Here is a 27,354-nt window from a genome sequence, read left to right on the forward strand (position 1 = left end):
CGAGCATGAGAGACCATGTACGGTCCTTACTGGGAACACGAACACCAACGGGCGTGAGAGACCATGTGTGGTCCTCACCGAAGACACGAACACCAACGGGCGTGAGCGACTATGTGCGGTCCTCACTAGAGACACGAACACCAACAAGTGTGAGAGACCATGTGTGGTCCTCACCGAAGACACAAACACCAACGGACTTGAACCACCATGTGCGGTCCTCACCGGGAACTGGAACACCAACGGGCGTGAGCGACCATGTGTGGTTCTCACCGGGTACTCGAACACCAACGGGCATGAGTGACCCTGTACAGTCCTCATCGAAGACACGAACACCAACGGACATGAGCGACCATGTGCGGTCCTCACCAGATACACGAACACCAATGGGCGTGAGTGACCCTGTACGATCCTCACCGAGAATCGGGACACCAATGGGCGTGGGCAACCATGTGCGGTCGTCACCAAGAATTCAAACATTTGACATCGATGAAGGCTAGGGAAAGTAGTGTTGATGACGACACCAAGAGGTGTTGAAGATGATGATGTCGAAGACGAAGCAATGAAGACAATGATGTTGAGGAAGCGTCTTTGGAAGTAATGATTGTGACTATGGCAATGATGGAAATAGAGACGTAGATGAAGAGGAGAAGAAACACAAAATTCGAGACGTTGAGGATGAAAAGAAACACAAAAATAGAGATATAGAGGATGATAGAAAACACAATGACAGGGACGAAGATCATAAGAAACACATAGATAGGGATGATGATGATAAGAAACACATAGATAGAGATGAAACTGGTAGGAAACACAAGGAGAAGGATGACAATGAAAAAAAAACGCAGAGATAGGGATGATGATGATAAGTAATACGGAGATAGATATGTGAAGGATGAGAAGAAACTAAAAAACAGAGATGATGATGAGGAGAAACTAAAAGACAGAGACAACGATGAGAAGGAACTAGGAGATAGAGATGACGAGGAAAATAGGAAATGAAGGGATGTTGATGACAGTAACTCTGGAAGCAAGGACGGCGACGATGGTAACTCTAGAAGCAAGGGCGATGACGAAGATGAGCGATGCTTCTAGTTGGAAGGTATTCAAACTGTTACGGACACACCAACCCTAGACTACGAGGGAGCACGAATGACGAGGCTACGACTGATAAGGTTACGAACGTGGAATTGAACATGATGAGGCTAGAAACTCGGGAAGTTGGGAGCAACGAAATGAGGAACTTAAGACACTAGGAACAATACAAGAGCATAAAGACAAATATGTAAATCAAGGAGAGAAGATGAGGCTAAACAAGAATACTAGATTGACGTGTCAGTGACTGGTGTTGAATCCCTTGAAAGGGACCAAGAAGGTTACAAGTATTTATACTCTAAGTTGAAATACATGCATTAGAATATTTTGAAGAATATTCTAGAACCTTGGAACTTTGTAGATGTCTGGAGAGTATACCTAGATCATGTACATCTTATACAATGATATGTAGATCAAATTTATCTTATATAACGCTTATATGAAGATGGTTGAGCATGGTGTATTGTTTGTGTGAGGTTATAAGTTCAATCCTCATCAACTATATATTTTGTCATTGTATTATGACATCAATCCAAGCATACAAGCGTTCCTCTAATTCAGGATATTTTCCTTTTGATCCTCTTTAAAGTTTTTTTTCTTGTAGTGTGATCTTTTGTTGAACATGCAATCATATCTCATCATTCTTCTTGATCAAACTTCTAATAGTGTTCACTTACACCAAATTGTCTACCTATGTAATGAAGAGAAGGAGATGATGGTTGTTCCACTAACTCCAAAATTTGTAGCCTTTGTTCATCATTCAAACGAAGTCCAGCACCTCGCTTATGGGTTGAATTCATCTCTGTAATATGCAATGCTAATTAGCTAAATTCACCTCAACATTTTGTCCCCTACCAATCAAATGTAGATGTACAAAAACCTTTCGAAGGTTTACACTCTTTGACATTTAATGCATACGACCCTATTTAAGTTACAAATAGCTTAAAATTCGTAGACGAATGAATTGGGTCGTCTCCAATTAAGTTGGAGTATTATCCATCAAGGAGGCACAAATGTTAGGATGTGGATACAATCTTGACCTAATTTCGTTGAAACTTTGCTTTGGAGCAAGACTAATGTTGTGAACCACAAAATGAATTGAACTTAGATGTTCCAATGCTACCATAAAATAGGTTGGGCATGGATCTATGACGAGGAATCTAATAAGCTATTAATCGATTAGTTTATTAATAGCTTATTATGTGAAGTAACATGAAGGGAAAGCTATTGATGGATTAATCGATTAATAGCTTATTATATGGACATATGTACATGAACGGAAAGCTTTCAATCCATTTTGTGGATTCAAAACCCTACTTATGGATATTTTTCTTACCCTATTTCAGCCAAGTATTGTGAATTGGATGTTCCTATCATGAGGACACCAGGAGCCGAGAAATCGTTCATGAAGACAAGTGAACAACCACGACGGTCCACCCGAGAGAAGAACCTAATCAGTCGATTCGGATACAATGACTACATGGCAATCATTATGCTTTTACGATGAAGGTGGAGACAGTCTAAGAGCCAGAATATTTTTCCGAAACTGCGAAGGACCCGGGATGGGTTAAAGTGATGAATGAGGCGATGCAAGCACTCTCTAGAAATGAGACATGGGATCTTGTCCCCACTTCGCACCATCAAAAGGCAATCAGATGCCAGTGGATATTCAAGGTGAAGCAAAATGCCGATGGCACTGTCAATCAGTATAAGGCTTGTCTTGTGGCAAAAGGGTATGCGCAGACGCACGGAGTCGATTATGAAGAAACCTTTGCCCCGGTGGTATAGATGACAACCATTCGAACCGTGATCGTCCTTGCAGCAGCCAAAGGGTGGCACTTCCACCAAATGGATGTGAAGAATGCCTTTCTTGGATTCAAGTCGAGTATGCATCTGATTGTCACAAGCATGACAACAATTATGTCAAGTTTTGAATTCTTGACCTCTTGTATTATAGTCAACTATTATATTGTAACCAACACATCCAAGTACATAATCGTTTTATGTATATCTTCATAGATGATCTATTCACATTCTAGGAGTTTTTTAGAAAGTTCTAGAACTAGAAGGTTCTAGAGGGTTCTAGAATATTCTCCAAAATATTCTCAAGGATATTCTAATGCATGTACTTCAACTCACAGTATAAATACTTGTAACCTCCTTGGTCCCTTTCAAGGGATTCAACACCAGTCATTGACACATCAATCTAGTATTCTCGTTTCGCCTCATCTTTGTCTCCTTGATCTTTATTTCTGTCTTCATGCCCTCATGTCGCTCACAACATCTAGAGTTCCTAGCCTCATCACATCTAGCTCCAAGTTCATCTGTCGTTCGTAGCCCCATCATCTATGCTTCGGCCTAGTCCACGCTTCATGTGTTCGTGACACCAACTGATGTCTGTTGACTCAAAAAGCCTCTCTACCGATAGATGATCAACATTAGGATTCATCTTCTCCCTCGGCAGTGGAGCAATATCGTAGAGTAGTAAGGAGTCGACAGCCGCACTGTCGAGCATAGAGGTTAAATACAAGGGCACAGTCATCGCCACATGTGAAGTCGTTTGGCTCAAAAGAATCTTGAAGGATCTGGGCGTTCCCACCAAGGATCTAATCTCCTCTACTGCGACAACATTAGCAGCATCCACCTGGCCCGCAACCCAGTATTCCACACTCGGACTAAGCACATTTAGGTGTATTATATTCGAGAGCGTGTCCTAGTTGGCGATGTCGACCTACAACACTTATTTCTCTTGTTAATATACAGTTTTCTGGTTTTCTGTATAGTATGCAATGAAGGCATGGTAGAGGATGAATGTCACTTGCTCTTCACATGCTCGACATATAGTGCAATTCGTTCAAGATATGTTGACATACTAAGAGGGAGTGATAACTTAAGATCCATACTTAAGACACAACTTAGAAGCTTGAGCTCATATGTGTATGCTTTATTAACACATAGAGACTTTGTGCTTCAACATATGAATACCCCTTCTTAGGAATGAGACATATATCAAGAACACATGTATACTCTGGTCCCATAGGTCAAAATTGGCCTCTTTATGGACGATAAAAATTCTAATTCTAATTCTAATTCTCTCTCTCTCTCTCTCTCTCTCTCTCTCTCTCTCTCTCTCTCTCTCTCTCTCCTTCTACTGCACAGAATCATATCCGATTCTTTACACTTAATGTTAGCATTTGTTTCATACAAAAAACCTTGTTGAACATAAAGATAAACAATGCCAATCATACGGCATAAGTAGAACAAATGCATTACAAATATGAGAAGTTTTTAATGTATTCTATGTATTTAACATATATAATGTAGTATATGTATTTAACATATTCAATGTATTCTACGTATTTTATATATTTTATCTTTAGAACACATTATACGTATTTTTAAAAAAAAGGTAGAGTGCTTTTAGAATACATTGCATATGTGTTTATGTGTATTAACTTTATTTCTACAATTATGCTCTAAGGCACACTTTTTACACACAGCAGAAGATGAATTCATCATCATGCTAATGTATAAGGATATACATCTATCGCATGTGCTCCGCTCTTGATAAATCAATTGCAATTTGTTTTATGTCAAGTAGAGATTAAGGTAGATAGATATGCAACACACACCTTTGGAAGAGAGGATTTGCCAATTACGGCACCACAAAGAAGAACTGTAAGAACCTTATGTTTGTCGCCACATTATTTTTAATGAAATGAGAGGGCAATATCATTGCCCCTTCTGGTCCATTATTCAAGATAATGGAATATGAGGACCAATAGTGTGTGGGTTTGCTCTTATCAGAACTCAAGAGACACAAGCAGAAGTTGTTGATGGACAACAATACAACACACAAGCTTATCAATAAAGCACAAACACAACTTCCTTTGCCCCAAAAGTCCTACTTATGTTTCAAGTCATTTAAGGGTTACAAAATTTGGGGTCTCAACCATGACGCTATGAAGGGGTTAGAAGAAATCGATCAAGAAATAGCAATTTGCCATGCATGTGACCTCATTCAATCGGGCATTATTAGAACTCAAGAGACACAAGGAGAAGTTGTTGATGGACAACAATACAATCACACAAGCTTATCAATAAAGCACAAACACAACTTTCTTTGCGCCAAGAGTCCTATTTATGCTTCAAGTCATTTAAGGGCAACAAAATCGGGGTCTCAACCATGACATTATGAAGAGTTTAGAAAAAACCAATCAGGCAATAAGAATTTGCCATGCACGTGATCCTAGCTCTATAAATCACAATCTCACCACCCTTATCATCAACAAATGAAGGCCATTATCTCCCACCATTGTAATTGCTCCCTTGCTTTAACAGTTTTTTAATCGTAGATCAAACCATAAAGATCTTTCAAAGATAAAAATTACAATATATTTGACTTCATCTTACATTATAGATAACAAGATTCTTTACTCACTTTTTTATTTACTTTTTATGTACTTGTATTTTGGTTTGTTGTTCTCAAAGACAAGACAACATTTCAAGATGTAGTCTCTTGTTTGGTCATATGGGCCATTTACGCCTCTTAAAATATATTAATAGATATTTCTCTCTATTTGTATTGAGGAAATAAATCATACTAATTAACTAGATGAACCTTTTGAATGTTTGGGTTTAAAGCATGAGCTTACAGTTACTAGCAAAGATTTGTGCACTCATAGTCTCACATTGTCATTTGAGTAAAACTTCAAAAATAAAGGATCTACTTTAAAGAGATGCAACTATAAAATGCACGGATGTTAGGAAAATAGAATAATGTAATAATGGTAACGTGAACTTCCATTTTTCAAAAGAAATGTTTCTTGAAGAGTGACAATAGATTTGCTCTTTAATGCCATCACAAATACTTCCACTTCGAAGATTAGCAACAAAATCAAACTACTTGATACCCCCACATGCTTAGCCCCCATGGATGTTTTCTCCTTCTTTAAGATTTGGAAAGGACCCTTCAAATCATATTAGACGTGTTGGTGCTCAAATTATATTCAAAGCTGTAAATGCGACCATATTCAATGATCCTAAACCTTTATAAGAATCAAAAGGTTAACCCTTTAATGGAGTAATTTGCTCAACTAGACTTAATGCCATTTACCAAGGGGTTGATGTGAGCTAGGTTGGAATATGTTTTCAGTTACCTTGGAGTTCACTTTCATATGTATTTGGTCAATTTCTTTTTCTTTGAATCATAAAAAATTATATGTAGCATGAAGAGAGGCATTTCATTCTATTAATTAATAATTGCATCCCATCCCATGTTTAGATAAGAAATAGATTGGCGGGAGTAACATCTTGTTGTAAACCAAAGAGGTAGTGGCGAAACAAAGCTTATTCCTAATAGAAAGTAGTGAACCCCGAACCAATCACGATACATTTTTGAGAGGGAATGGTTTGTTCTTAGGACATCCCCGTCTTTCATCAAAGAAAATTTTCATTTTAAGTTACTCAAATTTCATTCACCCTCACTAATTAAAATGACATTCTTTCACGCTCCAAGGAAAAGTTTCTCTCTTTGTTGAAGTTTTCAAATAAGAAAGGTTAGTATTTACTCCAAGACGTTCTTGCTTTGAATCCATGAAACAAGGTTTGCTACAAGTTAAATGAGTATAGGAATGTATATAGTGTGATTTCTTTGTTATTATCATCACACTTGATTGGAACATTCAAGGTGTTATCTAATATAAACAAGGGAACTATGAACCAAAGAAAGGATAGAGTGTTGCTAGACCACCCAAAGAACTCCTAGCAACAACATGAGACAAACTTGAACCTCCTTCATGTCCCATACCATCTAGGGTTGAGATCAACTCTTATCCATGCAACCGTATACCTCAAATTTTGGAATAACAAATCTAAAAAATATTAATTTATGCTCTTGGCAACATTAAAGGTGCACCTTCAAGGATTACTAGGGACATCTTATTTGCACCAAGTTGGATTGGCCGACTATATGTTACAATGAGGCAATAGAGGCTTTGTTTGATGAATGAAGATAATTGAGGTGGAATGTAATCTAACTTAAATGTTTTTTTGTTAGCTTCTTTGGGCAAAACATGAAAGTATATGGTGGGCAATTTGAACTAACTAACGTTAAGTTAACGCTACACAAAAAATAAACACACAATTGAATCAAGTTAAGTTTTAAGATTTCAACGGAAAAGCAAACCAACTAAGGAAGTATGGAATCAAATTGGTTTCAAATTGGTTCAATAATGAATTAACGGATAAAGTTCCAACGTCATTGGAGAAAAAAATGAAGGCATGAAGTTTACAAGACATATCCCACCACTTTTCGATGTTCTACATAAGTAGCACAAAACACGTCAAATTTTATTTTGTGTGTGTCTCCGTTGACTATATATGCATCAACTACACTTTTGCACATTAAATCACACATTTATTAAGCAAGGCAGAATGTGTTTATGTCATGTGTGTGTACATGTTGTCACTATAATGTTATAAATCCTGCTTCTGGCTCAAATACATGTTATAACATTGTTAAACTAAAGGATTTCTTGTTTAAGTAACCTCTCTATTGTGCAAGTTGTGTATACTTATTTGATTAACATTGCTTTTTGGGCACTATAATAACATTCTCTTTCGATTGCTTTGCTTGTTCTTTGTCACTCCTTCCTGGTCATCTTGACATTTGTATAAAGTTCCACTTCAAAATAGGGAGGTTTGGCTATCGTTTATTGCTAGGCAATACAATCATTCTCACTTAGATTTTATACTTAGAACACATGCCCTACTTCCATGTCCTACTTCCTAAGTCAAAGTAGATGGGTACCCTATGAGTATAGGAAAAGCTAAATTTTTATTCTATTAGGGTCACCACTAGTGATGCCAAGATAATTCTTAACTAATATTCACTTATCTATTACATTATTATTAAGTCAATTGGTGGTTTCCACATGGCCTCAAAGTACACCGAAGCCATGTGTTTTCACACCATATATTCATATTCTAGTTCGTAGATTCAAACATCCAAATATCACATTGGAGTTTTTATAAATCCAATGCCATTAATATTGAACTACACACTTTCGATAAACGAGTCAGGTGAAGCTTGTAGCACTTGTTCCTATAAATATCTAGAGATTCGTCTTAATGCTTGGAATGTACTTCTCTAATCCCAATTACTTGATATCGTAACCAAGCCAATTGATTCATCTTTCATATTCAAATGGAGAAAACCATTCATGTTTTTAATGTCTTTATGGATAATGAGATTCGTTGTAAATATTCGATGGTTGTAACCTATATTTATCTAAATCTTGCCTTCTCTTAGATAAAAACCACGTGCTCTTAGCGTTTCATTTTTATTGAGAGTCATAAATTTTACACTCCGAAGTTTGGACGCAATTGGTCTATATCCAATAATAAATTATCACTTTATGAAAGGTTCAACTAGTTTTGACGGATGTGACTAAACCAAATGGCATTAGTGCCCAAGCACATTTACAAGTAATGTGCATCATCAACATATACCCACCAAGAGCTTAAAAAAGGGACAAGAAATAGTACAAAAACCTATCATGCACCAAAGTTTGATAAAGACATTGGATCCCATTTTTTAGACAAAGTTAATGTACCGACAATAAACATCTCACAATGAATATAGATCAAATTCAGGATGCTTACGTGGTGATGATGTGCAATCCATGAGAGCATCATAAAATCCCATTGCCTCTTCCAATTGCTTTGAAAGTCGTCCCAATGAAAATGATGTGAATGCTCATCTCAGTCCTATTGGAAAGATGTGAATGTTCTAACATCCTTCCCTTGATTTCTTCTCAAATAAAAAATGGAGCTCAATGTATCACAAGGACACAATCTATTGAAATATCGTAGTTTGTAGAGAGATCACTTCGACATTATCTATTATAGTGCAAATCTTTCCAATTTCTTCTCAAGATTCATTTCTTGATATCCTTGTGATCAAGTTTGTAATGAAAAGAAGATTATAAAGTTTCTTTCTAAGAAATCACACATAGAATGCTCACAAGTGGAACACTTCACTTCCAAATATTTTGTCTTTGCGAAACCAATAACCTAGGCATCAATAAACTATCATCAAGTATATAATTCGTGATCCAAATTAATTGGCAGAACTTGATTGCATCTCCTCTCAGAACATTGATACCAGAGTTACTCTGGTTCATTGTAGAGTTGACTAATCCATGACTTGAACAACCCCATATGAAAACGAAATATCACACCCATGATGCCCCAAATCGGGCATGAAGCTATAAAGTGAAGAATAGCTTGTTATGAGAAGGACACTTAAATTTGTGCACAATAACATGTGAACAAGTTCTAGTTTTTGGATGTATGCTACAAGGAAGTTCCGAATGCAACTAGAAAAAAGCAAAATAGAGGTTTGTGTCCATAACACAACCTTGTACACTATCACAAAGCCTAACGTGTTCTAAATCATAGGCATTGAGGTTGGATTAGCGATGACATTGGCTACGCGAATCCACGATAAGCCATGATCAATATTCTCATCTCTCTCATTTTCAAGCAAACTAGGTTAAGTGGTAGTAGTTAGAATGATAGAGTTAATGGGAACAATGTGGCAACAAATTAGTTTTCAATGTGGACTATGGTCTATGAGGATAATGGTGAATGGAAACCATGCAGTAAAGCGAAACGATCATGAAGATAATGTCGAGTGGCAAAGCATTCCAACACATCCATTGGTGCCTACAATTGATTTCGGTCCACTTTAATGTTCTCTCATGGGGAGGTCCATTTTAAGTAGATTCCAAGTGGGCAATTTTATGCCATGCCATATTGCATGTTAAATGGGCTAATGTATTCTCTTCGGTACATAGTTTTGTATATCCATTATCTTTTGATTTTGGCATCAATTCCTATATTCTGTCTCACTTTGAAATGCAGGATATCCTTGCACCGAACGATCATGCCATTGTGATAAGAAAAAAAAAAACAATTTCAAATGATCAGTCCCACGCTTTTATACTAGGATCCGAAATGTCTGAATCACGAACTACAAAAAGATTAAAAAAATATGCTCCACTGCAACAATTCAAAGACAGCACACCATGTACTTTTATTTTTCTATAGCTTGCATAGCCATAATTCACCTTTTAAAGGGTATTTGATGCTCGACGCAAAACATGCAATAGCAACCAGAGAAAGATTGTGTTCGAAAATGTCACTATATCATTAGGAACACATAATGATAGAAAATCCATTCAGACTAAGGAGCATATATACATCATGGCTATCTCAAGAAACTTTTTAACAGATAGATTCATAAGTGAGCCGGAAATACATTACATACAATATAAAAAGGACCGTTATTGTCCAATGATCAACAAATCCTTGCATTGATACATCCTTTCAATGTTTCTTTCATAAGTATTTAAAGAGTCAGATACATAGAAAAACACGTAGATAATAATAATTAACAGCAGTGAACATCCCGACGAGCAGCCTTCAAAAAACATTTGCAAAGTTGCTTCAACATTTCCCGATTGGCTTCCCCTTCTTTGAAGGAAACTATAGCTTCATTGACGATCTCCGTCTAAAAATGTAGAAGAAAAAGTGAATAAGATTAACTGAAAAGGAAAAATGGCATTAACTCGGATTTTATTTAGAACAAAACTGAAATTGGATGTGAACAAACACGCACCGGCACAATGGCCTTAAAGTTACAAGATGTAAGTATGTCTAGAGTGATGTCCTCGGTGAATTCCGGATGACCTTGAATGCCTAGCACATTTTCTCCTATTGCAAAGATCTCGATTTTCGTCTTTGCAGATGATGCCAACACTTCTCCACCAGGTGGTAGCTCCAAAATCTAGCAAAAAAAAGACTAAAAACTCAATTCAAACCTGAAGCATAGAAGGAAAAGGCATAAACTTCATTTCAGTCAGAATATGCAGAACTTCAAATTTGGCAAGGAAAGCAATCCCCAGATATAGAAAGCATAAGTCCCTCAAATTCATATCAATGTCTAAAAGAAAGAAGAAATCAAATGCGGAAAGATGCTCTCACAAATCGATTCATACGAAAAGGAAGGACTTAACTTAAAGGACATATACCTCATCTTGATGAATCTCAATTATGCTCAGTGAAGGTGGTAACTTGAGGAGAGCATAGGGCTTGGAGTAGATAGCCTCAGCAAAGGTAATCTTCTTCAACCCACATTCCCACCCATTGACCGCTCGCCCAGTCTTCCCTCCCAGAGCTCTGCTTATCACCTGTAGTAGTATCGATACGATAATTAAAAGAAGCATTGCACAAATGGATAAGAAACACTATGAGATCATTCAAAAAAGAGAAGCCACCCATCCATATATGCTCACAACTTGACTCATCTGACCTACCACTTGAGTCACATGATTCACCCCTTAAAACTCATTAAGTTGCTTTAATTCACATTTCTACCACATGTGTGTAAGTTTCTTTCCACAATTCACATTCCTACCACAAGTGGTAAGCTCTCTTCCCACAATTCACATTCCTATCAAAACCAGTCATACAAAATCCTTTCACGATCTTCTTCGAACTTACATACCATAATTCACATTCCAAATACAGTAATACAAAATTCTTTCACGATTTTATTCGAACTTACATACCACACTTTAGTTCGCTCCGCTCGCTCATTGTGAAATTCAATTTTTGTTTCTCTTTTTCTATATGTTTACCTGATGACCGAAGCAAATGCCCAAAAGCTTCTTCTTCTTGGCATATATAATTTGAATGAGGTCACAAAGCTTGAGGACCCAAGGCTCGGAGCCATGTGCATCATGTCTACTCCCAGTGATGATAAAACCATCATATCCATCAAGAGCTTCTTCACATGGGAATTCGCTGTCGATAATGCTGAATATGTCCCAAGTCTCATTTGGCTCACCAAGCAACTGTTGGAAGATAGATGCCACTCCATTGTATTGTTTTCTCACATATTCAGAAGCATGGCCAGCAAGAAGAATGGCAAATCTAAGGCTTTTGGTGGCATTAGCTTCTAAAGGCATGGTGGGAAGGCCCATCAACACGAGGGAAATAGAGACAAAATGAGAGGGGGAGAGAGAGAGAGAGAGAGAGAGAGAGAGTAAGGTCTCTAATGGATGAGGAAGGATACTTTTTGTTCTGTTTGTTCTATGAAGAAACTGAAAGGAAATGAGGGGTATTTATATGAGCAACTTGGTATCTTTGTGGGTGAGTAGTTATAGTGCAGAGAATCCATTCAAAACTTAGAATAAAACAACTGCACCACAGAGAAAAAGAGGAAGGAGGAAGAGGAGGAGGAGGAGGAAGAGGAGAAAAAACAATGTTAAAAAGGAGAATTTCCTGGTTTTCTTTTGCTATAAAAAATATATATATATATATATATATTCTTAACAAAAGGCGAGCGATCCTGAAGCACCAAAGAAAGGTGGATTCCTCCCTCTTCCCATTACAGATCAATACCCATCTCTATCTCTATCTCTATCTATCTATCTCTATCTATCTATCTCTGTTAATCTGCCTCACTCTGTGCTCTGTTGTGTGGATGGATGGATTTCTATAAACATAATATCAACATATCTGTTAAATGGGCGAAGCCGAGGAGCTATATGCTTCATCTTTCTATCTCTTTCTTCCTCTTTTCTTTTAAATTTCTCGTCTGTAGTCTTCTTGCCCTTGTCTGTATTCTTCTTTCATGTCTTTGTAACGTAAGGAAGGAAAAAAAAAGGGGGGCAAAGGAAGGATTGCCTGTCGGAGAGAGGGATGACAGAGATGGATGCAGACAGAGACAGAGACAGAGATGGAGATGGAGATGGAGATGGAGAAATAAAGGCAGGATCCATCCATCCATCAGGAGGTACTTACTTTTCGTACCTCTGTCCGACTGCAGCCCCCCCCCCCCCCCTGCCTCCCCTGTTTCTGGTCCTCTGCCCTGTTCTGGCAAATGTCCGGCCTAGTGTGAAACCGGACATTTGCAACCCAACCCCCCCCCCAAAGCCTTTTGGGCAAATGGCCGCCAACCCCGCCCGGTCTCGTCGCACCCATGGGCTTGATTGATTGGCTGCAAACGGTGGTGGTGCGTGGGATGGATGTTGTGAGGTCCGGCCTGGTTTGAAACCGGACATTTGCATCCTCCCCCAAAAGCCTTTTGGCCAAATGTCCGGCCACAAGGGAAATGGCCGCCCGGTCTCTAGCCATAACTCGTTGGCTGATTGATGAGCTGCAAATGGTGGTGCATCGGATGGATGGATGGATGGACTGCGACGAACCAACGACAAATCTAGCCCCCCATAAAAATAAAAACAAACGAGTGTTTCTTTCCTCGTATATAGGCCAATGCTTCTCTACATAACATTAACATTATGGTCACGAGTTACAATGGGGCACACCCCGTAGTGTTTCTTTCCTCGTATAGGCCAATGCTTCTCTACATAACATTAACATTATGGTCATGAGTTAAATTGGGGCACACCCCGTAGTGTTTCTTTCCTCGTATAGCCCAATGCCTCTCTACATAACATTTGCATTATGGTCACGAGTTACAATGGGGCACACCACGGGGTGTGCGGAAGTAGACAACATCATCATCACTTGGCTCCACGAAAAAAAAAAGGCATTTCTTTCCTCGTAGGACATCCAACTTTATGCAGTTTTTTCTTTCTCTCTTTTTTTTACATGCATAAAAGTTGCCTTATCATAATGGGACACTACATAAATAAGGCCTTTTATTTTATTTTTTTATTTTATTTGGCCAACGTTAACAAGAAAAGTTTCGAGGGTCCTCAAATGAGATTGCGTGTTGGTTGATATACACGTGATGTATATATTAGTTTGCGGAAAGTTTGGGAACTCAAAGGGGGGTTTGAACTTTGTACTATGCATTCAATGCATATGATATAGGGGCTTTACGTACCGTGAACATCCTATCTGAGGTATAATCTGCCAGACATCCTTGTATGGGCCGCGGACCAACATTCAATTTCCCCTTTATATTCGCAACCCCTGTTCCAACTCGACCAAATTGCCACATGTCCCATTCTATGAACTGTTGTTGTTGGCCTAGTTTCGTATTGGTAGGACATGTCCCACCATATGCTGAATGGGTCTAAGGTTTAGGGTTAGATTATGTGGCATAGATTTGCCTCATCACACTATCCCATTCATTCATTCTCTTATGTTAGTGTTAGATTTACCATGTTTTGTTTCACTTAATCTCGTTTGCATTATAGTAGGCACTTTCATAATGCTGTCTGTTCCTAATCTTCTGAGTGTGCACATAACTAAAGGAAATATGACTATATTGTTGATGAAAGAGAAAACTATTGATCAAGATGGGGAAGATTAATTTTTGTGTGCACATCACTTGCCCAATTTAAACTGCAAATTCCACAATAATTTTGCCGACAAGATCGTTCATAGAGCCATCCAAATTAGAAGGTGGCTGCAAACCGATTTGACCTCGCTAAATGTAGTAAAGGAAGTTCCATATTTCATGTTGAATATGAAGATGTATACTGATTGGCATATGAAAAATAAATATAAAGAGCCAGCTAATCGGTACGCATCACTTCTCGTGTAAGCAAGGAATGAAGGATTGGTTTCTTGCAGGATTAACAGCTAAGTTGTAAATGAAGTTCCATCTTTCATGTTGAATATGAAGATGTATACTGATTGGCATATGAAAAATAAATATAAAGATCCAGCTAATCGGTAAGCATTGCTTCTCAAGTAAGCAAGGAATCAAGGATTGGTTTTTCATCAATAAGCATCCTAATTACCACCAATCCTGCAAACATATATACACGTTACACATTATGGATCGCCACTGTCGCAACAGTTTACCCAACGCCCCCCCCCCCTTTCTTGAGCATCAGCTCATTCAAAAACTGTTGCTGAGATATCACATTCAATCATAATGAAATAGATATATTACAATCAATCCAGCAAAATGTTACATTTTTATAGGATCAGGTAAAACTTTGCCACTACTAGTCATTGATCTTTTCTGTGCACAACACAGGAACACCAATTCTAACTGGAAACGAAGGGGACATTGCTGATACCCTGCCTGATGAGAGTATCTTTCACACAGATCCCTCTATCCATCCCAAATGAATAGTGGCACTCCATCCATGCTTACCAAGTAAATGTTCACCTGAATTCCATAGAAGTGTGCCCTTTAAGCATAACCATTCTTTCTTCAGAAAGTACTGTCAATCGTAGGTTCACAGATTAATAGTAACACATTGATGAGCCAGATCTGTACATCAAAAGATTGGATTGATTTACAAATGCAACCAGATTTTCATTTACTTCATAGTTATTCTGTAGCAGCTTTCAATTTACAGGAGAAAATTTAGAGTCTGGGCCCCATGAAAAGACCTACAACAGCTTCTGCATATAAATTTTGAAATCTTCACTCTTATAATTTACAGTAAAAGAAAAAAATTAATGCATTTGTAATACTGGCCTATTTTCAGAAATGCTGGAGTTCTCCAAAAGACCAGGAACCTGGAGTTTTATTTCTGATAATGGCCTTTGTTTTATCCATTACAATTGGAATTGATTGACCCTACTACTTCAGCAGTGATGTATTCCTACTTTCCTCTCCTTCCTTAGTGCTACATGATGCAAATAAAAGTCAAGATATTTCCCAGACACATAATACAAAACCTTCACACTTTGTACAGCTGCACATCAGAACTCCTACAAGAAAAGGCTAACACATCGTACAGAATAAATCAACCAAAACTAAACAAACATTAAGGTTTACAATTTAGAAAGTACAACAATTGAGAACATGCAGACTTTGCTCGCTAATAACTCCACATATTTGCGTATTAATGGGAATCATTGATATATAAATCAGCACAAATACTTTCTCCTACCTTATGCAAAACAAGCATACAATAAGAGATTGTAAAAATAATAGAGCAACCTATAAACATGTTCAATCAGGTCTAGAATACCAAACCTTATCAAAGTCCCCTTTTCTAAAAATCTAACTTGGAAAACCAAAAAAATGACGATTTTTTAAGTTCATATCATTGGTTCTCTCTTCATTAAATCAACACTTGATAATAGGTACTCGTCATACTTGCATGTGTGTAGCTTTTTTTAATTGGCATTATCTACATGTTGGAAGCAAGAAGAAAGAAATCATGAATATGTAGTGTGGCTGTTTTCACAATGCAAACACCTATTTCAAACTCAGAATACTGTCCAGATTGTTACTCAACTTGACTAAATTGAGACTTTTGATGAGATTAATCTTTCTTATCAACTCTTTGTAGAATACACATAATGTAAAAACTGTATCATTACCTTGAGGCCAACCGAGTCTAGCTCTGAAACTATTATCTAGATAATGACCAATAGGTCACCAGTTTAAGAATCAAAAGGCTCTGTCCAAATGGGATCGCACTGAGGGCATTGTTCCAATATTCTCCAGTTGGCTATATGCCCTTTACACTCATTCCAAATATTATATGTTCAAACAAAATGTATTTGTCGATTATGAGACAAATGCAAGCAAATTTTCCTATAAGGATGTTGCTACTTTAGGTGGTTACGTAGATATTCGATAATAGAACAAATGCTGATGTGCAATGTGGATCAAGGTCATGAACCTTCTGGGAAGCATACTGTGCAAGATTGATATCACCCGATAGTTTACAAGCATTAAGCAAAGCCATCCACACTGAGGCTGTAGGTTCTACCTCTACAACCTTAATAAATGCTAATGCCTCCATGATTTGCCCTGCTCTACCCAATAGGTCAACCATACAAGCACAAACTTCAGAAGTGGGCATTATTCCATGCCGTTTTTTCATCATATCAAAGTATGCACAACCCTCTTTCACTAGGCCAGAATGGGTACAGGCAGAAAGAATGCCAACGAAAGTGATATCATCGATCCGCACACATTCTCTTTCCATCTCAAGAAACACTTCCACTGCCTTGTCTGCCATCCCGAGCTGACCATATCCAGCAATCATCGCACTCCACGAGACTTCATCCCGGGTGGACATAGTCTCGAACACTTCACGTGCATGATGTGGCATGCCACATTTACCATACATGTCAATAAGAGTGCTACCCACAAAAACATCTGAGTCAAACCCATTGTCATAAATGCAAGCATGGATACATCTTCCATGCTCAAAAGCTCCTAGATTTGCACAAGCTTTCAGAATGGTTAGGAATGTGACTTTATCTGGCTTCACATCCATCTTAACCATCTTTTGAAACAAAACCAATGCCTCTATGGGAGATTCATGAACACAATATGCAGCAATGATGGCATTCCAAGACACTAAGTCTTGCTCAGTCATATAATCGAATACATGGCGAGCATCTTCAAGAACTCCACATTTCGCATACATATCGACAATGGCACTGCCTACAAAGGGCCATGCCCCCATTCCACATTGTGTTATCCGACTATAAACACTTTCGCCCATAGCAAGGTAATGCAACCTTGCACATGCCTTCAGGAGACTAAGGTATGTAACCTTGTCAGGTGCCATTCTCTTCTCTTTTTCCATCTTTCTAAAAAACCCAATGGCTTCTGCTGCATCACCATGTTCAGCATAAGCTAAAATAATGCTATTCCACAAAGGTACATCTTGCATGCTGACTCTTTCAAGTATCATGTGTGCATAGCTCATATTGCCAAAAGTAGCATACATATCAATGAGGGCACTCGCTATAAAACTGTCCGATTCTAGAGCATTGCTATTCATTTCAGCATGAAGCTGATGTAATAATTCTAACTTATTCGTGCAAGCCTTTATAACAGAAAGAAAGGTCACTTCATCGGGTTTAAATCCCTTACTCTTCATATCATGGAAGAGCTCAAATGCCTTCTCAGGAAGACCATGCTGTACAAGGCCAGAAATTATCGTATTCCACGACACAATAGAGAAAACTGGCAATTCCCTGAAGAGATATAGGGCATCCTCGATGTTTCCATGTTTGCAATACATGTCCAAAAGAGTGTTTCTGACATAAAGATTGTAGTGGGGGCCATGACCACTAACATATGCATGAACATGCATAAGACTTGAGGATGTGGTACAAGCCTTAAGAGCATTGACACATGTAACTCCATTAAGATTTACCCCTTCCTGGATCATTGTCGAAAAGAGGTTGAAAGCATGTTTGAGGTGGTTGGATCTCACATAAAACCCAATCATAGAAGTCCATGTGTCTGTATCCTTATGTGGCGTGCTTTCAAAGACATTTTCAGCATCTTTGAAACTATCACATTTCATGTACACATTCAAGAGAAGATTTCTCAATGTGGAATTTTGCACAAATCCATTTTCCCTTATATGATCATGAATATGATGAGCTCCTATCAGCGTCTTTGCTTGTATACACTCTTTTAGAAGACACGTATATGCCTCAAAGAGATTGAATTCTACTACAGCTTCATTCTTCTTATTTTTCTTCTTCTTTACATCTAGAAGGTTTATAGCTCTTTTCCAATAACCTTTTCTGCAAAGAAATCTTAGAGCTTCATATGGATCATCTAATTCTAGAGTTTCTCTAAAGTCATCAGAAGTAGAAAACCTTGAAACATGTGACTGCCTGTAAGATCTTCCAAAAGGGAACTTTCCATAGGTCTTTTCAAAGACCAAGACCATCACTCACATATAATTTTGTGCTTGTGTGTCTCATGGCAGAGTTCTCTGTAGGATAAACAGACGTAAAAGCCAGCAAATTTTCTGACAGAATTCTCTGTTGGAGAATCAGAGTAAAAAACAACACCATCTGTGCCCTGTCTTGATAACACCATGAGGAGATGATTTTATTGACAATGATAAGCCACAAAATTTCACATTTCTAGCATTGTTTCTGGTTTGTTAAATGATTACTCTTTCTTCATCCACGCAGAATATTTGCAAAACTAAATTTGGTTATAAGATTCGGTGCTACTTGACATCTACATCTCTCAGAGTATATTCAAGAGACATACACAATGTTCAGTAATGATGCAAATCATTGTGTACAGCAGAAGTATGTAAAATCAAAGAAAAAGCAAAATTGACAATCAAATGCTAAAAGAAAAAGAGCTGAAGCGATTGTAATTGCAATGCAGGAAAAAATATATATGCGAAAAGGCGTTGACGTTCATTTGCAATTAATTGTAAACAAATGGATGATGAAGTGCTGAAAGAAAACAAGAAGCAATGGATAATATTAAAGAGAGATGGACATCGAATCATCGGGCATTAGCAGAAGAAAAAAAAAACTGCAAAACGAAAATGGCCTTTAGGATCAAACCAACTACAAGAAAACAATACTCAATGGTATCGAGCATGTCTGATCATTCACTCCCCTCGCAACTCTGTATATGAATTAGAATTAGAATTTTTTTCGTCCATAAAGAGGCCAGTTTTGACCTATGGGGCCATTAAGAGAAATAAAGTAACAGAGAAAGATATTCATTGGATCCATAACGTGAGGATGAGAAAGAAGTCTTGAGAAAGAGAGAGACAGAGGCAGAGGCAGAGATGTAGAGAAACTTACATGAGAAGAGGAGAGCTGCAGCGGTACCAAGGAAGCCGAATGAGGAGAGGGGGCAGTGCGGTCGCCAGAAGTGCTCGACATAGCTCTGTGTGTCTGTGTGTGCGTGAGAGAGAGAGAGAGAGAGAGAGAGAGAGAGAGAGAGAAACAGAGTACTGTAGAGAAACAGAGTAATAGAGAGGAACAGAGTATGTACATAATGTAGAGGAACAGAGTAGTGAAGAGAAAACGAGTAGTGTAGAGGATGGGACAAAAAGGAAGCTCTAATTTAATTGAATGGCTACTAGATTAGGCTTAATTACAATGCAGGATTTCATGATGGTCTCACAAAAATGATTAATGGCATTTTGGACAGGCATGTCCAACATTTGGTACATCCAAGAGTTGTATAGGTATTATTGGGTTTCTTCGTATCGCAACGTTTAATTCCCCCATGTTTGGATGAAGGATCACGAATAGCTTGATTTGGACATTTGCTAGGAAAGGAGTCTTGCCAATATGTATATGAATGAATGATGTCGTAAGAAACATGGATGGAGGAAAGAGCTATAAAAAAAAGTGTGGGGATTCCAAATGCCTATAACTTGACGGCAACATGTGATTGAGGTGGTTTGGTAATGTTGAAGAGTTGCAGTATTCATTTGGAGGATTATGGTTGGGGCCTTTGTTTCAGAGATGCATTAAGTCAAAGAACAACTGCTATTTTGATGTATTTCTTTTGCTCAATCGAAGTTGATAATTTGTAGGCATCGATTTGTTTCATGTCCAATGAGAATAATGGTTCAGAAGGTCATGAATGTTGTTAGAGTGATGATCTAATGTAAGCATATGATAAGGATATAATATATATGAGATAAGAAAGGAGAGAGAGAAAGAAGGGTGCCGATCCACCCGACCACCCCCGAGCAAAGGGATCGAGATGGACTTGAGCCTCGATCGGCGTCCCATACCACCATTGTGGCGTCGAGTGGTACTTGGTGCTAGTGCGCTCGCTACAAGAGTTGACCCACCACGAAACAGAGTCTTGACATAGTCAAGAGATTATGAAATGAGGGTAGCTAGGCCTCATATTTATGGTGAGACCCAAGCCCCGCCAGGCAAGTTCACACTTGGCCTAATGGGTTGTCTCAATCACGAGGATTAAAAGTAATCCTCCCCTTCTTTACACTCTCATTTAACCCTCACACTTATCCACGTGTATAGAATACTACGATAATTGTCACCATGGGATATTATATGGTCATGCCTGTAACAAATGTAATGTGGATGCGTCTAACCTGAATAATAAGATCTCCATTCAATTCGATATTTGTATACATGGAGTTAATTGAACTGATGTCCCACTTTCAAGTTATTTTGGTGCACTTAAGGGATTGGATGTTATGGTTCAATTGAAGTGTGAGAAATGCTTTGTTTCCTAATTTATAAGTTGGGCAAAAGAAATATGTACGAGGTTTAAAACAAAATAATTGGGAAAATTCCATTGTTGGAAAAGTTGAGGAATCTATTGCATAAACATTGAAGAGCAAGAATTATGTAAGGGGTAAATGTCATCATATTCATCGCCTAAATTTGTCTATGGGGTGAGAGTGAGTTCAAAGTATTTGGATAATAGAGAAATCCAAAGTTCGTTGTAAGGTAGTCTTGGTGATGTGGATCCCAAAGGGATCCAAATTCCATTGTAAGTTAGTCATGGTGGTGTTTTTCTTTCGTAATGAAATTTGTTATCTATGGGGGAGAGAGAGAGAGAGAGAGAGAGAGAGAGAGAGAGAGAGAGAGAGAGAGAGAGTGTCTTTCACTATTGATAATTGTTAGGATTGGATAGACATGCACCCTATTGTTGGTGAGGCATGCAAAGAGTGGGTGCCAATCCACCTTCAAGTGTGCTAATGAATCACCTAGTTTCCTTTAACAAACTTTCTAAATGTCTCTAACCTTAATCTTACACGAAAATACTTACTGTAATAATGCACTAATAGACTCATCTTAAACATTAATAGTTCACAAAATCAAGAGTGTGAAATCAACATTAAGAAATCACAAAAAATATACTATTAAGTGTTTGCATATATCAACCATTAACAATCATATTCCTTCTTAAGCTTGTGAAGATGTTACAATGGTTTAAACAAGCTTGAAGAAATTAGAGTGGGCATAAGGGAAAAAATTAAGGTATTGAGAGGTTAGGTGTTCTAGGCTCTAGCTTGAGAGAGATAGAGAGAGAGAGAGAGAGAGAGAGAGTCAAGTGCATTGGTGCATCTATCTAGGTAGGTGACATTTGTTTGAGTAAACAAGCTTGTGAAGATGTTACAATAGTTTAAACACGCTTGAAGAAATTAGAGTGGGCATAAGGAAAAAGATTAAGGTATTGAGAGGTTAGGTGTTCTAGGCTCTAGCTTGAGAGAGAGAGAGTCAAGTGCATTGGTGCATCTATCTAGGTAGGTGACATTTGTTTGAGTAAACAAGGTCTCTCTAAACAAGCTTCTTGCATTATGCCAAGAATGACAAATGAAAAGATAAGAGAGAAGTATAGCATGTCTAAATGTAAACAAACATCTCATACGAGTTTGCTTCTAAAAAAGATGCATGTTTTCGTTATTTGTCCACTTCAATGAATGTGATGTATATATGCATGAACACAAAGAGTTTCTTTAAAGCCTCATCCATTGATAGCATGATAGACGGAGACATTATTATTTTGAGAATATCCAGTTGGAAATTCCGATGAACGTCGTCAATGTGGTTCCAACGGGCAAATGCAAACTTCATGCTTGGCATTTACAAGTTAATATTTAAGTTTCCTTTTGACCTTGAGAGAACATTTTTGTACTATTTTCACATTAGAGTATTTAGAGAGTGAGAAAATCTATTAATTTTTACTATGTTCCTCCAATAGAAAACTTTGTTAGAAAATATATTGGCTTTTACCCCAATTTCTCCAAAACTCTCCCATGAGACACACGCAAAGCTATATGTAAGTGATGCTCTTGGCTTTTATGGTAAGTTTCCATTTGGAAGAATTTACAATCAATCACATGTTTCTAGGTTTTCTTCTTTTGATGGCTTTAGAGAAACTCTAGAATTAGAGAATATATGTGAAGTTATGACACATATAAACCTTTTAGGTGTAAGAAGAGGATGAAGAAAAATAAGGATAATGAAGACATAGAATTTAATCCTTTTGAGACATTTATTTGTCTTCTAAAAGAGCGCATACACACAAAGTTTGTGATAGGAGCCCATTAGATTCATAATCATATAAGGGAAAATGGATTTGCGCATAATTCCACATTGAATGGCCTTCTCTTGAATGTGTTGCGTGTACATGAAATGTGGTAGTTTCAAAGATGTTGAAAACATGTCACATAGGGATACAAGACATGGGGACTTCTATGGTTGTGTTTTATGTGAGATTTGCCTTCAACATCTTTTCTACAATTGTTAATGAAATGGTAACTCTCAAAGGATTTTCATTCGTTAATGTTATTAAAGCTTGTACCACACATCAAAACCTAATGCATGTTCATGCATATGCTATTGGTTGTGGTCCTTACCACAACCTTTTGTCTGAAACACTCTCTTGAACATGGAAGTTATAAAGTCTTTGTGTTGATTTGCCATATAGTACTTCTTACTGATGTGTTTCTTTTTTAGAACCACGACGAGGTTGATGTATAGAGATGTATGTATCATTATTTACCCTTGGCAAGACCAATGAGAGCGGGACAGAGCCATTCTTGACCTACTTATGTATCAACAAACTACTCAAGTAAACTCTAATCTTACTCTTTGACTTAATCACATTCAAACAATTAATGATCAAATCGAGCACATGTAGGGCTTTACCACGTTTGATCACACTCCTTAGAGAATGAAGGCACGAAAAGCTTCCATGAATGTGCTTAAATACTTACAAGCTTCGTTGGGTACAAAGGCTTAGGGCTTGGGATTAGGAGATGTAAAGAATTGTGTACGATTCTTGTGTAGCGGAATAGGTGTGAACTATGTGTGTGTGTGTATGAGAGAGAGAGAGTGTGTGTGTGTGTGTGAGAGAGAGAGAGACAAGGAGTAAGAAACAGAGTATACGCAAGGTAAGTATATTAACAAAGGAGAAAGACTCAACATCATACAAGGTGGGAGGAGGGTGCTTTATATAGTCACCCTCTCTCTAAATTAACTATAAGACTCATGGAGCATGGGGAATGTGAAAGCTCATAAGTTATGTGTCATAGAATATGATTCTATGACTCATACTAAATGTTATAATACAAAGTGGTGACATAATGGTGACTCTTGACCGTTGGAGTGTCTATTCACTCTCAAGGTGAGTTCACACACTAGACCAAGTTGAGGTTGATTCTCAACAGGAGAGATAGATAGATAATCTATTATCGTCTTCGGAAGTCAAATATGACCTATGAGACCAGAGAGAGAGAGAGAGAGAGAGACTCTTCAATGACAATAATCTAAGGTTGAAGAAGAGTGGAAAATACACAACTCTGATCATGATGGACCGTGGCATATCTTAAACATAGTTGGCATTCTAAATCGCCACTTGTAGAAAAGGTCTTCATTTGGACAGTTTTGATTGAGGTTTTGCCTTTGGGATTAGCTCTAAAGCAATGGGAAATGGCTTCTTTTGCACTGCTCAAATGGAAGATAATACTCATCATTTCATACAATGTCCGATTGCTTGTCACATTTGGAGTTACATTTCTCAAGTTTGGCAAGTTTTATCACAGTGTTATTTGACGCCTAAATAGTGGGTGTTTGCATAATTCACACATGTTCGACCGAAAATTAGAGATGAAGATTATCTTCCTATTTTTGAGTTATTGGGGATTGTGTCGTAATGGGGATATGCGGAATGCGTTTGTGTTTGATGGTAAGCATGGAGGCAAAGCATATCTACGAAAGTTGAAGGGACTATTAATGTGGCAATTTTCTATATTGGAGTAAGTGAGACTTTTTTCCTCAGTGGAGTGTGTTGAATACGGGTGTATAATGGTCGATGTATTCACATTGTCCCATTTGGACATACTAGGTTAGGACATATTTACAATAAAGTCAAAGGGCAGTTGCCCTAGTTCAATTATTATATAGGTGACTTTGTAACCTAGTTCATGGAGTCGCCATTCATTGTATTGTAACGTTTGAATAATACAATTATAGTTCGTGCCTTTGTGTGTCTCTCTCTCACTCTGTCTTGATCTTGTATTCTGGTTAAGTTGTCCTGCAACTATCGGCTTTAATTTGTTCATCTTGTTTATCTATCATCAACTTGTTGTTCTTCAACATCTAAGTGTTGTTTCTGTTTTCGTAGTGACGGCCTCACCGCCAACATCTGGTATCAAAGTAGAGGTTCTTCAATTTGTTGTTAACTGTCACTTGTCTTCAACAACATCTTTGATCACACCCCTTGAGGACCTCAAGTTGATCTGACTCTTGGAACAAATTCTAAATTTCAGTCGGACTAAAATATTTTGATCGACAACCAACAAGATCACATCTTGAGAAGAGAAACTTGTAACTGATTCACACTTCATTGAGCTAGACCATTCTTCAAGTAGGCTAGACAGCTATACTTTCTTCTCGAGGTCGTAGTCACACGGAGTGGAATTGTGATTTGATCGACACCATTTGTGCTCCAACTAGCTAGGCGATATTTGGGGAGACCAGTCAGTTTTGTCCCTCTACTCGATGTAGTCACTCGGAGCAGGATCGAGATCTTGATTGGCACCACTTGCACTTAATCCATAATTGGCAATTCAATCAAAAAATCCATCTCAATTTCGACTAAGCAAAAACTAGAATAGACCAGTTGGCTCTACTCCGATTCGGCTGTAGTCACTTCGAGAGCCGACTAGCCGATTTAGTTTGTGTTTGACTTGACTAGAACAAATTCGAGTGAACCCGTTGGTTGCACCCTCTTAACATTCATAGTCATCTTCGGACAAAACTCCCAACCGGCACAAATCTAGAATGGCATCCATATCAGACTCATTAGAGACGAGCCTCAGAAAGTTCAATAGATCGAACTTCAACTTCTAGAAGGAGCAAATGCAAGATTATATGATAGTGAAGAGTCAGATTGACCCAATTGAGAGCGAAAATTCTCCATAAGGATATACGCCGACTGAATGAACGAAGTTGGACCAAATTGTCCATGCCACCATTCGGATGCACTTATCCGAATCCGTCTACTACATGGTGTAGTCATGTACGACAACTTTCAAACTATGGAAAACACTGTCGATCACTTACAAGAAGAAGATAGCCACCACCAAGATATATTTGATCCAATTCCTCTATAACCTTTGAATAAAAGAGTTTGATTCCATCCAACACACCTTAACGAGTACGAAAGTTTAAACTCCCAATGTTCGGCCCAAGGGATCACGTTGACGATGAGTTGAAAGCTATGTTGCTAATGAGTAGTCTCCCCCCCTTGTGGGAAACCTTCACCACTACCGTGTGCAATATGTCGGCTTTCGTAATGAAGTACTCTGAAGTCACAAGCTCAATTTTGACAGAAGTTCTCACAACAAATTGTTGAGAATCAAGCTCAACTTGGTCTAGTGTGTGAACTCACCTTGAGAGTGAAGAGACACTCCAACGGTCAAGAGTCATCATTATGTCACCCCTTTGTATTCTAGCATTTAGTATGAGTCATAGAATCATATTCTATGACACATAACTTATGAGCTTTCACATTCCCCATGCTCCATGAGTCTTGTAGTTAATGAAGAGAGAGGGTGACTATATAAAGCACCCTCCTCCCACCTTGTATAACGTTGAGTCTTTCTCCTTTGTCAATATACTTTTACCTTGCGTATTCTCTATGTTTCACTCACTCACTCACTCACTCTCTCTCTTACACACACACATAACTCACATCTCTTCCGCTTCACAAGAATCCATCTCTTGATTCTTTACACAAATCAATTGTACATGATTCGGTAAGCGATGCCTACATAGTACAAGGTTCAGTTGACCAACCAAATAGTCGAGGAAGAAGTTCTTCTCGACATCCGAACAACGCAAGAAGCCGAAGCAAGTCTAGGGACAATCAAATATGCAACTATTGCAAAAAGTCGGGATACATTAAGGTCGATTGCTGTGCTCTCAAGTTCAACAACGACAAAGCTCAGAGATTAGAGCATAAGGGTAGCTAGCTGGAGGAGGTCAATTTTGTTGGCTCTTTAGCCGAAATCTTACATACCCCTTACATAATGACCTGGAAATTCTGTTCATCAAGAATTCAATCGAAGCGAAGTTTTGCACACAACCAAAGAATCCACAACGTGGCTTCTCGATTTGAGTGCGTCATACCATGTGACTCCTCACCAATCGTAGTTCCGGCAGTATTCGACTCGGCACTCCAACTCAGTCTGAGTCCAAAATTTGCAACATTCTGCGATAATTAGCATCGACACATTAGAGCTTAACCTTCCGGGTGGCTCTACTCTTGTACTACACAATGTCTGACATGTACCTGAGCTCACCAAACTGTTGATATCAATCATACAATTGGCCAAAGACGACATCCATGCCAACTCCTGCTTGCCCGAGGGCCGAAGATTCATTCACGATACCCGCTATATGTCACTCTTAGAGAGGATGACTTATTCCTGGTAGATATCCCTGTGTCATTACTATGGCACGACCAACTCAGACATCTCAGCAAGGCCTACATCACGCATCTATCTAGAGTCGACT

The 27,354-nt window shown here is 38.2% G+C and overlaps 2 protein-coding genes across 5 annotated transcripts; both read right to left on the reverse strand.

Moving 5' to 3' along the window:
• Positions 1-10,367: 10,367 nt before the first annotated feature.
• Positions 10,368-12,368, reverse strand: LOC147855585 (gamma-glutamyl peptidase 5-like). Its single transcript, XM_087330716.1, has 4 exons — positions 11,799-12,368; positions 11,190-11,348; positions 10,778-10,945; positions 10,368-10,669 (listed from the first exon to the last, which is right to left on the reverse strand). Exons 1-4 carry the CDS (start codon positions 12,141-12,143, stop codon positions 10,550-10,552), a joined length of 792 nt encoding a protein of 263 aa, XP_087186842.1. The 5' UTR covers positions 12,144-12,368; the 3' UTR covers positions 10,368-10,549.
• Positions 12,369-14,979: 2,611 nt separating this feature from the next.
• On the reverse strand, positions 14,980-19,742 carry LOC147855586 (pentatricopeptide repeat-containing protein At3g53360, mitochondrial-like). Of its 4 annotated transcripts, none has more exons than XM_087330541.1 (4): positions 16,731-19,169; positions 15,656-15,722; positions 15,415-15,495; positions 14,980-15,311 (listed from the first exon to the last, which is right to left on the reverse strand). In XM_087330541.1, exons 1-2 carry the CDS (start codon positions 18,750-18,752, stop codon positions 15,717-15,719), a joined length of 2,028 nt encoding a protein of 675 aa, XP_087186667.1. In that variant the 5' UTR covers positions 18,753-19,169; the 3' UTR covers positions 14,980-15,311; positions 15,415-15,495; positions 15,656-15,716. The 4 variants fall into 4 exon arrangements, 3 of the variants coding, with proteins under 3 accessions (XP_087186667.1, XP_087186666.1, XP_087186665.1); XM_087330540.1 differs by having other exon boundaries at positions 15,613-15,722; positions 16,731-19,168; XR_015530840.1 differs by lacking the exon at positions 16,731-19,169 and adding an exon at positions 19,639-19,742 and having other exon boundaries at positions 15,415-15,722.
• Positions 19,743-27,354: the final 7,612 nt, after the last annotated feature.

Source organism: Azolla caroliniana, unplaced genomic scaffold (genome assembly GCF_043228905.1).
Source record: "Azolla caroliniana isolate FFs.n. ecotype wild unplaced genomic scaffold, voAzoCaro1.0.p SCAF_14, whole genome shotgun sequence".
Classification (NCBI taxonomy): domain Eukaryota; kingdom Viridiplantae; phylum Streptophyta; class Polypodiopsida; order Salviniales; family Salviniaceae; genus Azolla; species Azolla caroliniana.

What these genes read in the sequence shown, in the direction of transcription:
- LOC147855586 (XM_087330541.1), bottom strand. Translation starts at nt 18,752, where the DNA reads ATGGTCTTGGTCTTTGAAAAGACCTATGGAAAGTTCCCTTTTGGAAGA.
- LOC147855585 (XM_087330716.1), bottom strand. Translation starts at nt 12,143, where the DNA reads ATGGGCCTTCCCACCATGCCTTTAGAAGCTAATGCCACCAAAAGCCTT. An exon ending in GCATTTGCTTCGGTCATCAG is followed by an intron (nt 11,349 to 11,798) that starts GTAAACATATAG and finishes ATACTACTACAG; the next exon opens with GTGATAAGCAGAGCTCTGGG. An exon ending in TTGAGATTCATCAAGATGAG is followed by an intron (nt 10,946 to 11,189) that starts GTATATGTCCTT and finishes TTTTTTTGCTAG; the next exon opens with ATTTTGGAGCTACCACCTGG.